The following is a 17,500-nucleotide window of genomic DNA, read 5'->3' on the forward strand; positions in this document are numbered from 1 at the left end:
CGATTTTTTCCCCCGGCCCTACCACTCGTTAGATATAATCAGATTACGGTAAGAAAGTGGCTAGTCCGGAATTCTCCTTTACAGGTAATGGGAGTCAACACTGTGATTGGTTTGATTAATGTAACGCCCAAACCACACCTATGCATAATCCAGGGAATTTAGCATCTAGCGTCAGCGTTACGCTTGGTGTAAAATACCAAAAAATAGCACTGGGACACCGTGGTGCAATTCATAGAGCCAGGTGTTAAATTGCGCCCTGAAAATAGGGCCATGTGTTTGGAAATAAATAAAATATAAACAAAGTTTATTATTCATTATTGTGTCCTTGTGAACTAAATGGCTCATGCAGAAAATGTGACATATAATCAGAGCTTTGTGAATCGACTGTCCAGAAGGAAAATAAATCTACATTAAAATTGACTAGAGGCCCCGGGGGCCACAAGCCCAAACACTGTTCTGGGGTCTGACATGAGCAGGGCATTTTCACGTGGAAAAGTGGCTTTTACTTTCCCTCTCCACAAGCAATTATGAACACAGGCAATTAACCAGGATAAGGCGCCGATACTGTGATACAGCATATTTATTATTTATATTTATTATTATTTATCTGTTGAACATATGAATGCAGAATCGCTACGCAGGCAATGGCACAGAAACCCATTAGGGGGGGAAAATGCATATTACACACAGTGTATGTAGGGCAAGGCGCCGATTATCAAAATATACAGCCTACATATAATTATTATTATTATTTTCCCCCTCCTGTCTGAGGGGGGGCTGTGCCTGGGGGGAGGACCCCCCCCCCCAGCACCCCTACTTCCCTCAGCCGAGAATACAGTCACAGATGTGTGGGCGCCATCCAAGGGCCATATACTGTAAGTGCTGCGGAACATTTTTCACTTCACTTTCACATTTCGGCACATTTTACCGCTTCTTCAGCAGCCATTATTGCGGCGCTCTTTCAGCGATAGATAGGGTCTTCTAATATGAAGCCGTCCATTAAGCTGTGGCTGTGCGTGTGTGCGTGTGTGTGTGTTCTCTCACCAGGGACAGTGTATAAAGCTGTGCATTAAGCTGTGGCTGTGCGTGTGTGCGTGTATGTGTGTGTTCTCTCACCAGGGACAGTGTATAAAGCTGTGCATTATGCTGTGGCTGTGCGTGCGTGCGTGTGTTCTCTCACCAGGGACAGTGACATCGTATTCGATGGTGAACAGAGCTTCAGATCCGCAGTGCGTCAGCAGGCTCAGAGCTTCACTGTGGTTCACTGTGTGCAGAGGAACTCCATCCACGCTTAACACACGATCCCCTGAGCGCAGAGTTCCCTCCCTGCACGCACAAACACACACACACACACACACACACACACACACACACACACACACACACACACACACACAACCAATTTTCTAGCAGGTCGAGATCAATGTGACAAACTGGAACCCTTCCATTCCACAGCAGAAAATTGCCTCTGTGTGTCTGTGTCTGTGTGTGTGTGTGTGTGTGTGTGTGTGTGTGTGTGTGTGTGTGTGTGTGTGTGTGTGTGTGTGTGTGTGTGTGTGTGTGTGTACCCCTCTGAATTCACTAAAATGTATCCAATCACATCTCGCTTTATGCCTCAAGTGCCCCTCTACTCTATTTAGCTCCCTCCTCTCTCACCCTTTCTTTCCTTCCTTGGTTCCTTCCTTGGTTCCTTCCTTGGTTCCTTGGTTCCTTCCTTCCTTCCTTCCTTACTTCCTTCCTTCCAAAACAGTGGTGTACACTATTTTGTGAGGATGGTTAGGGAAGTGGACCAGTTGATTATTTTATTAACCCAATACCCTGCCATACTAGTGTCTTTAGTTGCTGCAGCTTTTTTGGGGGCGTTTTAGACAGCCATTTATTTTGCATGCAATTCATACTGTAGCAGCTTCAAAATCTAAACTACTATTGTTTATATGCACAGCGATGTTTCACTTGACGCCAATTAGAATCTCAACCACAGACAGCTAGTCCCAGCCTATAAACCGCACTGGAAAGGAAATAGCGCTGTTGAGAAAACGGTGAGATCAGGTGCTGGGGCAGTGGAGGTGGGGCAGTTGAGGTGGGGCAGTTGAGGTGGGGCAGTGGAGGTGGGGCAGTTGAGGTGGGGCTGTGGAGGTGGGGCAGTGGAGGTGGGGCAGTGGAGGTGGGGCAGTTGAGGTGGGGCAGTTGAGGTGGGGCAGTGGAGGTGGGGCAGTGGAGGTGGGGCAGTTGAGGTGGGGCAGTTGAGGTGGGGCAGTGGAGGTGGGGCAGTTGAGGTGGGGCAGTTGAGGTGGGGCAGTTGAGGTGGGGCAGTGGAGGTGGGGCAGTTGAGGTGGGGCAGTTGAGGTGGGGCAGTTGAGGTGGGGCAGTGGAGGTGGGGCAGTTGAGGTGGGGCAGTGGAGGTGGGGCAGTTGAGGTGGGGCAGTGGAGGTGTTTGAGGGTGGGAGCGATGTACTGCCAGGGTTTTCTTATACGGGTGAGCAGCACTGCAGGGCATCACGCCCACTGCGGTCATGAGGCATCCATTTTTTAGAGGAACAAAGGGGCAACAATAAAAGGGCTGTGAAGTTCCTTCCCTGCTTACAACAAACGCACAACATTTTTAAACCATTTGGATCATTTTATTAGACTTCATGACGCCCCACAGAGCTCTAGTTAGTTAGATGTGAGAGAAGCCTGCAGCAGTAGCGTATATACCATGCAGTCTGTGCTACTAGCCTGAAGCATGCAGCAGTAGCATATATACCAGTCTGTTCTACTAGTTAGTTGGATGTGAGAGAAGCCTGCAGCAATAGCATACCAGTCGGCGCTATGTGAGAGAAGCCTGCAGCAGTAGCGTATATACCAGTCGGCGCTACTAGCCTGAAATCTTCTGTCTGAGCAACGGGGGATAAAGCTCACCGCTCATTAGCGGGTCTCGCCATGTCGCCGTGTCTGAGGAGGACCGAGAGAGGCGTTCTTCTCTTCGTTTTGAAAAGTGCAGATTCTCAGAGTTCAGCGAGTTCAGTGGTTGACAGAGATGCACATGGAGAGAATTAGGAACGGGGCATATGACTCATATGTCACCCACGTTGTGCCTACAGCGTGTCACACCAAATCACCGTCATTAGCCCGCGCTGCAGTTCCATGCTGAGAAGCACTGGCGGAAGATCTACTCAAATGTTTTACTTAGGTAAGAGTATCAATACTGCAATGTAGAAATATACTCTCTTACAAGTAAAAGTCCGGAATTCAAAATTTACTTGAATAAAAGTAGATGCAGAATGTCCCATTTCACAGGTTTTCAATCAAATGTGTAAAATGTATACACATATTCAGATCTACAAGCTCATAATAGGTTGAATCGCAACACATTGTGAGCTTGTAGATCGGCTATTTTCAAATGGACAAAATGTATGCCAAGGATGACTTTGACGTTTGCGTGTGTGTGTGTGTGTGTGTGTGTGTGTGTGTGTGTGTGTGTGTGTGTGTGTGTGTGTGTGTGTGTGTGTGTGTGTGTGTGTGTGTGTGTGTGTGTGTGTGTGTGTTACCTGTCCGCGGGCCCACCTGGCCGCACATAGGTGACCACTAGGGGGCGGGACTTGTGCCAGTCATCATGGGAACCACCTGCATGACAGACAGATGACACGCGCAAATTGTCAAATTTCAAAATAAAAGCCGCTCATTTAGGTCAAACATTTAAAAATAAAAGCCTCCCATTTAAGTCACATTTAAAAATGAAAGTCACTGCGCAGGCAGACTGTGTTTTACCTCTCAGTACAAACCCGAAACTGTTTCCCTCTTTGTGCAAACAGATGTCGATTGTCTTTGATATAACCCCTGAGGTACTGTCTGATGCTGGAGAAGAGAGAGGGGGGGAGAGGGGGAGGGAAAGAAAGAAAGAAAAGTGTTGTAAATGGAATGGTTATAATAATATTCTTTATTGTCCCGAAGGATATTCGTCTTCACAGTATTGTGAATACAATTTTGAATTTAGCAGCTAGACGCTCTTAATCCAGAGCGATTTACAGTAAGCAAGGATATCAGTAGTTAGTTAGTTAGTTAGTTAGTTAGTTAGTTAGTTAGTTAGTTAGTTAGTTAGTTAGTTAGTTAGTTAGTTAGTTAGTTAGTTAGTTAGTTAGTTAGTTAGTTTCATTTATTGTCCACAATGTGGAAAATTGTCTTCGGTCTCATAACAACAGTAACAACAACACACTAACAACAGCAACAACAGCAACAACACCGTCTTCATGGCAAAAACAGTGACAAATACATTAAAAATCACACCCGTGTGAACTGAGTGGTGTAAGGTTTTATATAGCATGATCAGCTGTGGTCTGACGTAATGTCTGACGTAATGAAATAAGGTAAGGTATTATATAGCCTGATCAGCTCTGATCTGACGTAATGAAATCACACCTGGATGTGATTTCACAACTGGCTATTTCTGTGCAGAGAAAATGACCACGGTTGCTACGGTCATCCAGTTCACCCGGGTGTGATTTAATTACGTCAGAAATTATTTTGAACATAGCAACCATGGTCATTTTTTTCTGCACACAAAAGCCAGTTGTAGGAGTGGTTTACACCACTCAAAAAAGCCAGTTGTAGGAGTGGTTTACACCACTCAAAAAATGAGACATAGTATCATGTAGTGCCTTAATGGCATTAGGAATGAAGGAATCTTTGAAAGATGTTATGCTTTTGGTACTTTGTATACCGTCTACCAGAGGGAAGTTGTTCGAAGCTCCCTGCAGAGTGGATGAGAGGGGCCATTTTTCTATCTTGACAGCTTTTTTCACAAGTACTTGTATCTTGTAGATACAACTTGTTTCTGTCTCTTCCCAATGATTTTTGAGGCTAGGTTCACTATTCGCTGCTGCTTGCTTCTTCCTTTTATATTAAGATTGCCATGTTAAAAGTCAAGATTCCCTCTATCAGGTATAGACTGTTTCCATAATATGCTTTCTCACTCTAAAGGAGTTGAGCTTGCGTAGTAGGTAGAGGCGTTGGTTACAACGCCAGGTCATATGTTATAAGATGCCAGGTCAATAAACCTGGCATCTGTCTTCATAACATGCTATCTAAATGACGTTTTTAGCCTTTGCTATAGAGCAAGTGCTACGGCAAGTGCTATGGAAAGTGCTATATAGGGTGTAAAAACGTGTACGTCACCAAGAGGGGGGCGGTGTCTGAAAAGCGTTCTTGTTGGCTTTAAACTCTAGCCCACATCACTCAGAATAGAGTGACGGTGGTATGTTTGTGTAAATATTGAGCTTGTTCTTGGCGACAACATAGTGAACCAACACCAGGATGGATAGAAAGAACGTCGGGCGCAAATACCTTACAAGGAAAATGTTGTGAACAAACACGGCTGTGCTTAGATACTTTGTTGAACGTTATGTCTCTGGACCCGTGCGCTGTACAGCCGAGATCCAAGCCATTCTACGTCTTTTTGTAAACTCGTCAATCTGGGTTCCTTGATGCTGTCTCCATGCTGGAAAGCTGAAATCTAATTCCGTTTTCTGGCTCATTCCTTCGACGTGACCTGCTGTGCCACTTATTTACTGAGCAAGTCTGCACCATTGTGAGGTCAGTTTAAAAAAAGAACGTATACAAGCACACCGCATAGTCGCTCAATGTAAACAACCAGACAAGCCAACAAGTATGGCGGCCGCTACCACGTGACACATATGTTGACGCCCCCTCAAGGAGATTTTGGTACGCTCTATACAGGCTAAAGTGAGGTTATTCTTCAGACTACGGCGGAAGATTGGGTGTTTGGGGATTTTGAAATAATGGTGATATTGATTTGAAATCATACATGTGGTAATACCGTTACGTACCTGTAGAGGGCAGCTCATACTCCACCTCCAGCAGGACTCGCTCTCCAACATTCTTCAGTAAACTGATGATCTCTTCATGACGCAGTTTGGTCAGGTTGATGCCGTTCACTGACTTGATGTAATCCCCTACATTTAGCTGGTCACTCCTGTGGAGGGAAGACTAACATTAGTGTGCAGCTCCGTCATTACAAAACTTTGTTGAGCCATGTGTTGCAGAGTACGTGGCTCACAACCTCAGCCCGATGGCCTAAAAGTCTAATCTCCCCGGGCCTATAGGAAAATCCATTTGGTCTAGCGGTTAAGATGTTGGCTTTCCATGCGGGAGACGTAACGGCCGAGACATGGAACATGTCTCCCCGCGGGAGGAGGTCAAAAGGTGGGTGAGTGTAGCAGAGTGGATCACAACCTCAGCCTGATATCTCTATAGGGAATTCCATTTTAGTCTAGAGGTTAAGATGTTGGCTTTCCATGTTTGTGGGAGTCCCGGGATCTAATCGCAGGTGTTAGACATGCACCGAAAACAGCAAATCTGTAAAACACGGCTATTGTCGAGGCAACAAAATGTAAAAATGTATTTCTGGCTTAAAGTACCATTTTCGAAATGTCTGGCCAAAACTGCCCCTGTTAACATTCTCTGCACATCGCTGTGCATGTGAGTGTATTTTCAAGTTCCATTATTGACTTTTCTTTTCGTTTATTCAATCCAATTATGTAAACATTGCCTTAATTTCTCTGATTCTGTAAATAAAATCTACCCATCCTCTTCACTCTGAATTTGACTTGTTGCCATCGGGCAGGAGGCTTAGGGCAAAATTAGCTAAAAAGAAGGGTTACAAAACTTTGTTTGTGCCAACTGCTGTGGACATTTTAAATAAAAAAATGTTTAAATAGTCTAATCCCCACTGCTCATGATCACTGTTGCTGTGTTAATGTGAATGCATTTTATATAGTATTTTAATGCACCTGTGTATTTTTTTAATGTTTTATTGTTGTAACTGACTGCCGGTGTGTCAAAGACGAATTTCCATTTTATGTCAATTTAATGGACAATAAAGTTTTCTTTATCTTTATCTTTTAAATACATTATGCTGCAAAGTGGTTGTCCTCCATCCAAAATGTTGCGGGCTCTTTTGCCCCTAGCCATTAGGTCCAGATGTTTGTGTTGTTTCTCACCTAGCAGCGAGCCCTCCAGCGCGCAGGTTGGAGACCCGTGGTTTGCCGTCCTTGTCGGTTCCTCCAGAGATGGTCAGCCCCAACGTGGAGCCTTCCTTCTTCACCAGCTCCACCATGGTCACCCCACGCACTGCTTCTGACCACAACAATATAACACGCACACACGCTCACACACACGCACACGCGCGCACACACACACACACACACACACACACACACACACACACACACACACACACACACACACACACACACACACACAGAGTTGAGAGGTTAGAGTTTCCCAACCTGGGTAGGCGTACCTGCAAACTTCCGGCGCCTCCTGCCCCTGCAAACATAGGCTTCGACGACAAAACCTTATGTTTCACAAACATAGTCCCTGTCTCTGAAAAGAAGACAAAAACTATGTTCTATGCAATTATATTCATTTGCACGTTTAAAAATAATAATAATAACTCCCAGTGTCTATACTGTCTGTCCTCGCAAACATTGGTTTCGTCGACAAAACGTAATGTTTTGCAAATTCCCAGCATCTACGGTCTGCAAACCTGTGGTGTACTTTAACCCTTTGTGTCCAAAAGGCCATAGTATCTAACCCACTTTATTGTCAGTCAATCAATCAATCAATCAATCAATCAATCAATCAATCAATCAATCAATCAATCAATCTTCCAACATCCTCATGGATGGGATATGGGGCTGGATGTTGTGAAATAGGGGTGGGATGATTCACTTACCTCCTCTAGGTGCCGATTCGATTTACATTGTGATTCTTTTGCGATATAATTATAGAATTGTTGCGATATATTTATACTACAACATTTTAAAACATTAAAAAATAAAAATATATAAACCATGGAATGTTGAATCATACACTTCATTGCAGCCAGATAACATCAGAGTAGTCCTCTGTCTGATCTAAAAGTGAATTGCATATCGTCATTAACATAGTGAAAATAGCTCACAATACAAGCTCACAATACGTCACAATAAGATCGTAGATTGGCTATTTTCACAGCGGCGGAAGGGGTTTCCTCTGCCATTGGTGTGTGAATGTGAATGGGTGAATGTAATGCACATTACATCTATGTAAAGCGATTTGGTTATAAATTTACCATTTACTATTTTTGTGTGACACTCTTGTATGACTGATTGATTGATTGAACACTTTATTAGTCAGAAATGTAAACAGCACGTAGGTACAGGAAGACAAATACGTATAGGCTCAATGGATAACAAAAAAAACTCCTGGGGACTTGTTTCCATGTATTCATTTCATCATCAATGGGATTAAGTATAGTATAGGGCATTGATTTACAAAGTAAAACATAAACATTTGAAATAAGGAGATACAAGGTTTGTACCCGACAGCAGTGTTAATTTCTGTTAACTATATGACAAAAAATGTTTGTCGACTACCTTTTTTCACTGAAAAAACGAAATAAAAACAAACAAACAAAGGGGGGGCCCGGGGGGACTAGTGGAGGACAGATCCAGTGTACTAAAAGACAAGTAATTTCATGTTTGGTTGCACTCAGTGTTGCACTCCATTACGACGCCATCAAGGCCTATCAAAAAAAAAAAAAAGTTGACAAAATCAACTATTTTTTTGTAACTAAAATCTTGTGATATTTAGTCGACTAAAACACTGACTAAAATAAATCAGAACTTGCTGTCGAAATGAACATGGCTGACAGCAACGATATGCCTATGCAATCCGTTACGTGATCCATTTCCCTGCATGGCGAACTACGTCTACAACAGCTTCTCAAAAGTCGGACTTCCTTTCCGTCACAGTAGACAGTGTGAGTCTGTGACGCAAACTGTCTCAAACAGCGGAAATTGAATGTGTGACCTCACTATGACCTCATTAATCCATGCCTGTGTCTGAGGTGATTCAATCTGTGACCTATACACACGCACGCTCGCACGCACGCACGCACGCACGCACGCACGCACGCACGCACACACGCACACACACACTCACACACTCACACACACCTAAACTTCTTTGCCTTTTATTCTGAACAACATTTTTAAATAGTTCAAATAGACGAGCTCACGTGTCGATGTAGATCGGCTATTTGTAGTATTTTAAAATGTTTTTTTTTAAATAGTAAAAAAGGCAAAGAATTTTAGGGATAAGGGGTGAGGCACCGGCGAAAATAGGGCCCATAATGTGTTAAGTTGATCCCACAAGATTCCTATACAGTATGTTGTTCACGAGATGATAATGGAAAACAAGATCCAAAAAGCTTGGAAACCCAGTCAGCATTGGCACAAGGATGCAACGAGCATATCCACAGAGCTTTTTTAATGTCTTGTCAGGACAAGGAAAATTGGCCTTACAACAATATATTTCAAATTCTGCCGGGACCCCCTGGAACCCCCTCAAGGACCCATTGGGGTTCCTGTGCCCGCGTGTGTGTTACTGATGTTGTGCCGAAGAGCCCTTGAGCATGAGCCCACAACCTGTCACTGTAATTGGCTCCCGATAAGAGACTCTATTAATTCACCTTGTGAACACAGCCACCAGCAAAATGCTCACACGTGAATAGGCTACCGACACATCTGCTGCATGGCAGGCAGTAGGGAATAAACTAAAGGCAAGTTACTCGATCCAGCAGAAAATAACAAATGCCAACACAGAAATTACTAGCCCCAACCATTACAGAGAAGCACATATCCTTAAAGCATTCCATAAAGCAATGGTTCTCAAAACTGTGGGTCGGAACCATGGGGGGGAACATCAACCATGGGTTTGACAACATCAACCACCCAAGGATGAGTGATAGAGATAGAGATTGAGATGGACATGTTGATGTAGTACGAATTTACAGACGTGCAGATGTACCTGTATGTATGGATGGACGGCTGGATGGACGTACTGTATGGATACATATTCTGTATATGCTGCAATGGATGGATCAAGGAAGGAAGGAAGGGAGGGTGGTGGTGTGTACTATATGGGTAGGTACCTACCTAGCTAGTGAGAGTGGTACATACCAGGTATGTTTATGTGTATGTTTATGTTTGTTTATTTGATATGGACATAACAATTACATTGCTCATTGCACAGTTGTACAAATAGTAGATGCATCGTTTACAGTGTGTTAGCACATGTGCTAGTTTTCACCACTTGTCCACAGAGAGACTTTTCTAGAAAATACAATGACACTATAGTTTAAAAAAACACCCAGTTTATGTGTGAGAAAATCATAGCATGCATGTACAGTTGTGCAGTTTTAGCTGATAAGTCCCTTCTAATATGACGAAAACAATTTAGATTTGGTTTAACCTTCTTGCATATATGCTTTACCTGTTTTTCAAATTTTAAGTTTTTATCCAAGATTATTCCTAAGTATTTTACTCATTTCAGCAAGAGTTTCATTTTTGATGCGTGCCTCAAAGGTATCCGCAGCAGGCTGGGTACTATGGGTAGGTACCTAGCTAGTGAGAGTGGTACTATGGGTAGGTAGATAACTAAAGTGAGAGTGGTACTATGGGTAGGTACATAACTAAAGTGAGAGTGGTACATACCAGGTATACTGAGCCTCCTAGAGGACTGGTTGTGGTCGGGTCCTGACAGGTCCTTTGTTTTTCCGTATGGTCCATCATCTGCAAGACAGACAGACAGACAGACATGTCACAGTTTAGCAGCAGTATTTCCTGAGCCCTGTATGTGATGAAATAATTCTTCCTATGTTGAAAAGCAGTCCTATAGCGACACTATGCGACACTTCCAGGCAATCAGACCTAAAACAAGCATTCATCCATAACAGGGTGCTATTTTTGAAAATAGGACTGGTGTGCATGTAATCAGCTCTGGAAAAGAGTGACCTAAAACTTTACAACAGTAAAGTTACAGTACAACGGTACAACAGTAAATATTAAATGTGCTATCTTGGGTCTGACTGTAAAAGTATTTATATGCATTTGCAACGTATCATGCTGCGGTATTTCATCCCATTGTTTGTGTATGTGTACACACGTGTGGGTGTGTATTATCCCCTCTGAATGCACACGTCAGCTTAACAACAGTGGTGACAGTGAAATGAGGGTTGTGGTTTATTGTTGACGGTCTGAGGGGAGAGAGGGAGGGAGCTGCTCTAGTTTCTACACTCTGATGAAAGGACTTCAGAGAGAAGTTAGCACTAACATTATTTATTCATCATCTGAGGTTGCGGTACTACTTGCTCCCCAAGTGCCTTAACCACTCGAACCACCCGCATGCACATTCTGGATTTATGAAAAATGCTTTTAATAAATTAATGTCCTACTTTGTCAAACAGTGTCAGACAAACCAAGAGTACCGAAGTCCTGACGTCACTCACGCTATACCCCTATAGGTCACAGACATATATAGAGTGGTGCAGCCGCTCCAAGGAACAGCAATGTCCCTATGTCTGTATGTCCCTATGTTTAGGGTATCAATAGGTGCAAAAGTGGCGCTGTTGTGCTAGAAACTGAGAGAGAGATAGTGTTGCACTGTTGCCTGCTAATTACAATGTGGAGCGTGCAGGAGAGAGAGAGAGAGAGGTGCAAAAGTGGCGCTGAGAGAGAGAGGTGCAAAAGTGGCGCTGTTGTGCTAGAGAGAGAGGAGAGAGAGGAGGGAGAGAGGAGAGAGGAGAGAGTGAGTGAGAGGGGGTCCCCGCACGGAGTTGCACCACTCAGTTCACACTGGTGTGATTTCTTTCTACTGAAAAGTGAAAACCCCATATAGATACATCTTAGATAGGCGACTCGGGACATATTTGTGGGTCACGGTACATTTTGATGGGCCTTGACTCGAGTAAAACAAATATATATTTTTGCTTTAAATAAAAGAAATGTAAAATAATGTTATGAATTTTAAAACAAACAAATCTAACAAATAAAAAATTAAAAAATTATAATAATTAAGAAGTAGTGAAAATAGCAGAACTACAAGCTCATAATGTGGCACGAAGCGACGTGTTGTGCGCTTGTAGATGTGCTATTTTCATTACTTTGGTTCTCGGCAAAGTCTAATATCTCTGGGGTCTCCTGTGCGTGTGTTTCAGAGAAAGTGTGTTGGGGGTTGTTGTTGTGTGTGAGACAGACAACAACACAGGTGTATATTATGTAGTTAGGGAATACATTCTGCTCTAAAATCTTGTCATAAGTCGTTAGGTCGGCTGCCTGCGCATGGGATGGACGCACGTTTACGTCCTTCCTTTTACGTACGAAGGGGAATTCCACTCATTTTCAACATTTTACTATATCATTAATATACCTTAGAGCTGTTGTGTGGAAATAATAAAACGTCCCCCCATTCTGTGTTTCCTAGAACTGGAGGTCTAGGAATGTCTGGAGGTCTGAAAAATCATTAACATGGTGAAAAGTGTACCATTTTGGAGTATTGTATAGGTTTCTGGAGGTATTGTCATGGATTTATTATTGGCTGTTGTATAATTATTAATTTGACATGCACGATCTTTGAAGTGTAATTTTGTTTCTGCCTCTTGGCCATGAGTTCCCACTTGCAAAAGAGACTCAGTCTCAATGTGTTTTTACTGGTTAAATAAAGGTTAAATAAAAAATATATAATTACGCAGAAGACATAGCCTAGCCCCTGTGTCGGTGTGCCACAAAGTTTGACAGCAGCTGTTTTACAAACATCACATTTTCAGACAGTCTGTGTGTCTGACTCGCTAATGCAGTGTTACGTCTTCCCTCTAGGGTTACGTTGGGGTACTACAGAGGGTACGTGAAACAATTTTGAAGACTCCCTAAAATTCGAAATTGTAAAAAAAACTAAAACAAATGCAAGATGTATTACTGAAATAGCCGATCTACATGCTATAGAATTGTGAGCTTGTAGATTGGCTATGTATTTTCAGTAGTTTGGGTCTCTTAGTAGTTATTCTCTTTTGGGTCTCAAGCTAAAGAGTTTGAGGACCACTGTTCTAGATCGTGCCGCTGACAGGCACAGCAATTATAGAATAAATTCATGATATAAATTTATTATGCAGCAGCTTGTAACAAAACACTTCCCTGAAGACAGAAAGCCCTTAGAAGACATTCTGACAGTCATTATCATCCCTGCGTGCAAGCAGTGTTGGAAAGTACCCTAAGCACATTTACTCACGTACTGCACACAAAATAAATTCCTGCACCTTTCTCCTTTCCGGTGATTCTCAAACTTTGTGTCTAAATGGTTTTTTGGGGGGGTCCCCAGACTCCCCATGCACTCCCCAGATGATCTGCTTAATGTGCAGCATTACATTGGCGCCATCACCACCTTTAAAGTATTGCCAACATTAACAATGTGTGAGTGCTTCTTTGGATAAAGGACTGAAAGATACTTACAGTATGGGTCTTATCACTGCAATTGCAGCCGTTTCCCAAAAACGTTTTTTTTTTTTTATATGGCTGATGAACCCAAATCCGTACAGAAATTGCATCCCTTCATGCAAGAAGCATGAAGCAGGTTTATTCTACTTTGTTAGACCTTCTGTGTTCCCGGTCAAAAGTGACCAATCAGGTTGTTACACTGTTCCATACAACATTCATAGAATTACGTGACGTGTGCCATGTCAAATTGCTCAATCAAGGCCATGCAATCTCTGGAAGCACTTTGTGAGGTGAGACACCTGTCTGCTATTCAAAGTCCTAAAATGAAAATGACATGGGCTCAATAGCCCATTGTTCTGGAAACCATGCATAAGTGCACAGCTGAGCGGAGAAAGCTGTTCATGATCAGATCTGCATTATGTTGAAGGAGAGGGCATAAGATTAAAAAAAGAAAAGACAAGTCTACATAATGTAAGACACACGCACACACGCACGCACGCACGCACACACACACACACTCACACACACATTTAACATCTTTATCACCTACAGCTACAGTACATCTACAGCTTGTCATTGTTGTTGTCATTTATGTATAAAAACATAAGGTATACTGTATAATATATGTACCAGCTTTACAAAGTGACAATCACCTTAATAAAAAATAATAATAATAATAACATATTTATTTGCATTCCCGCAAACAGTAGTAGATGCACAAACTGAAACAAGTATTTCAGGATACAGATCACGGGCACGTGGGCATCGCCTCCTCCAAATATGGTGACTGCCAATAATCACAGACACTGAATAGAATGCCTTAGGCTTAGATCTTGGCTTGGGCATACCTGCAATCTGCAGGCCTCTCACAACTGATTTATGGACATTACAGAGGCTTCCAAATATGAACACAAGCAGTTTACATTTGTATCCAAGCTGTATAATAGCATCTTTAACACCCCGAATGCGGGACACGGTTTTCTACATGGTTCAAATCCCAACGGTCTGATGTGGGACACGGAGATTTACGTTTAACGCATTTTTTATTGATTACTTTCAATCGCCTTTCTACCCATCCGGACAATAGATCAAGCAGCCCCGATTCATCCCACAACACAACGGTCACGCGTCCTGAAAACAGGACGGGAGGGGCGCTTTGTGTAGAATAGTCTCTGTAACCGTAATGGCCCATGCTCTGTACGAGCGTACATACAACTCCAGGCAACAGAATCAAACTGCATAACACCCAATCGGCTTGCCTCCACCTCCTGTTTCTCCCCCCTCCCCTGTTTGTTTCAGGGGATGGGAGGAGGGGAGGATGGGAGGGGGTCTTTGTGTGTAGTGTCGGTCGGTCGGAACATGGCGGCTCCCATGGACGCTGCCTGCACCATCATAACTAACTAACATTGTATCGTCCCTCGTCGAACTTGGCTAGCCGAGTTGGAATGATACACAATGACAGACACATACATAGATGGATAAATAATGACGCGTCTTTGCATTGTTTCATCTGCCCGTCTGCCCGATGATGATGATGACGAAAATAAACTAACTGTACTAACGTAGCCCCAATATGTTCCCTCAGTCCCTGTTCATTCTGTAGCTCATTCAAAGCCAATTACCGACGAAGGGTAGATGGGATCAATGTGTACTTATTTCCTCGTAAAAGTAGACATTCAGGGCTTTCATTCGGTGTATACTGTATAGTATGTATAGGATATTTTTTGTGTTCATTTTTATATCTGCCTGTCAATGTCTGACATAAAACGATCCCTAGCTCAGCTTTCTGTTCAAGAACAGCACGTTACTATAAAAGCAGGTGTTACATAAAGGTCAATATCTCCAGAATTTTGGAGATATTGTTGACAACAAGATAACTCTGATAGTATACCCTTAGTTTAAGTCTGGAGCCTGTTCTTGTTTAGTTTGCTTTTCTCCTTTTTTATTTGAAACTTTTGGCATGCAATTTTAGTCCAATCTCTGCCACAATCAACCCGTTTGAATGAATAAAAAATCATCAATCAGCACCATCAAACAGTGAGTAACAAGACAGCCCAAGTAAAGTGTGAGCAAAAAAGACTTAATTATTTCTTTATTCGTCTGACAGACGAATATATAAAGAAGTATTTTTTTGTAACCACTATGGTGTACGGTCTCATCCAACTAAACTTGTGTGTCTTTAGCCCAGCGCCCACCTGTCAATGTGCATATACTACCGTAGAAAGGCATATTGGCCCTACAGCAGTGTTTAACACTTCAAATGGCAATAAATGATGCGTAGCCTGCAGAGTTAGTTCAGGCAGTCATACTCGAAGGGGTTCATGCCATGCTCATGGCGCATACTATACTCAAGGGGTTAACATGCTGCATTACTATGTGGGTGTATAAGTGTGTGCAAGTCCCTCACGTCATTCGCTGATGTGGCAGTCAGCTGACTACTTAAGCTCACCAGTCTGCATGCTCTTCCTGCCTTCCTCTGCATCTGGTTCCTGGTTGTTATGTGATGTTTGCTCCCACCACCACCCCAGCACCACCGGTGGGCTCTGTTATTTATGCTCCACTTGGGGGTTTTATTGTATATCTATCTCCCTGCTCTTAATGTTTTACGATGGTGTTTAATCGCGCCGAGCAGGGAGAAAATGCAGCACACTTGTATTCTCATTCTATAATAAAACTCTGATGAACGGAATATACGATTTAGATGCCTGTAGTAGAAAACCTAGTAATCGTAAAGATGTCAAATAATTTGCCGCTGGGGCAGTGTAAAGGATCGAGTACCTCAAAATTGTACTTTTGAGGTACAGTGCTCGCTCTCCTAGTTCCTTTAACCACCCCTGGCATTACATAACGAGTGAACACACACATAGGGAACAGAGCAGTGCTGCAGTCTGTTTCACACACAAAGGAAAACATGCCCACTTTCATCTATCGAAATACAGCTTCAAGCTGCGCTCTGTGCGAGCACGATTGGCCAAGTATAAGGTTTTTGGGGTTGGAGCTATGCTTGATTCATACTTAGGCTATTTATACTTAAGTGAGCTTGTGGCTCTCCTATTTTCAGCTTCAGGGTATATATACTATTACTATACTAAGTATTGTAATACAAATATGTGTGTGCGTGCCGTGCACTGCTCTGTGCTATATATCTGCGAACACATATGAAATCCTTTCATTTTACTGCAAATCCCTTCTTTCTCGCGCCTTCTCTTCCCTGATCCTATGTGAACCTATTCCTCACCTTTACGCACGCACGCACGCACGCACGCACGCACGCACGCACGCACGCACACACGCACACACACACATACACACAATCGTCTTTTCCTCTCCCTGTTATCTCTCTCACGCCTCTGAATTCTCTCACCATTCAACACTCTTCTTTCTTTGACTTCCTTTTCCCCTCCTTTTCTGCCCTTCTTGATCACACACAGATGCACACTGCCTGTGTGTTCACAGTTTGTGTACGGTTAATACTATAATGCTTCAGCTATAACATGCAGTGTGACTCGCCACGTGACAAATGAAGCAAAGGTGTGTGTTGTGCGTGCGTGTTAATGTTTAGCTCTACTCATCTTTAATACACAATGATGATGAGTGATGACAATGGAAATGACTGTATAGCTGAACTTGCAATAGTCGTCTACCCCACCCCCAGTCCAGCTCTGCCCTACATTATAAGCTGCAAAAATGCAAATGTTTAGCCTGCCAATTAAAAATTGCTCAATCAAAACTGCTCAATCAATGTCGGTGATGATCAATCATGTTCCATATGGTCTTTTAATTATATACATACTGTATAACAAGAGATAGCACATTTGCACCATCTTTCCTCTAAGCTGCGGCACTGGGACCTGCTGGCCCCCCAAAAAGCTGAGAATCATTGCTTTAAAACATACTTTTTTTAGAAGTGTATACCTTTTCAAAACACCTAAAAATATGACCGAGAACTTTTCCAAAAGTAGCAATAGTGGGGAAAAGTGCAGGTCCACATTTGTGCGTGCGTGCGTGCGTGCGTGCGTGCGTGCGTGCGTGCGTGCGTGCACGTGATGGCCTTTTGCACACAGATTGTTAACCTCAGCCGGTGTCTGGTTGCTATAGAAACAACATGCAATGTCACTGAACTATGAATACAAAGCATCCTGCGACAAAACTGTCTGTCTGTCTGTCTGTCTGTCTGTCTGTCCGTC

At 43.0% G+C, this 17,500-nt stretch overlaps 2 protein-coding genes across 2 annotated transcripts in view; both read right to left on the reverse strand.

Annotated features, from left to right (window-relative positions):
• The window catches only part of LOC306930227 (proteinase-activated receptor 3-like), a 401,892-nt gene that overhangs the window by 32,738 nt on the left and 351,654 nt on the right, over window positions 1–17,500 (reverse strand).
• The window catches only part of LOC306930221 (glutamate receptor-interacting protein 2-like), a gene marked incomplete at both ends in the record, with an annotated part of 161,491 nt that overhangs the window by 20,447 nt on the left and 123,544 nt on the right, over window positions 1–17,500 (reverse strand). Inside the window, 6 exon segments of the mRNA XM_079511055.1 lie at window positions 1,181–1,326; window positions 3,531–3,606; window positions 3,751–3,837; window positions 5,826–5,971; window positions 6,999–7,134; window positions 10,539–10,616. Of these exon segments, the coding sequence (XP_079367181.1) occupies window positions 1,181–1,326; window positions 3,531–3,606; window positions 3,751–3,837; window positions 5,826–5,971; window positions 6,999–7,134; window positions 10,539–10,616 (669 nt within the window).

Source organism: Electrona antarctica (genome assembly GCF_951216825.1).
Source record: "Electrona antarctica genome assembly, chromosome: 9".
Lineage (NCBI taxonomy): Eukaryota > Metazoa > Chordata > Actinopteri > Myctophiformes > Myctophidae > Electrona > Electrona antarctica.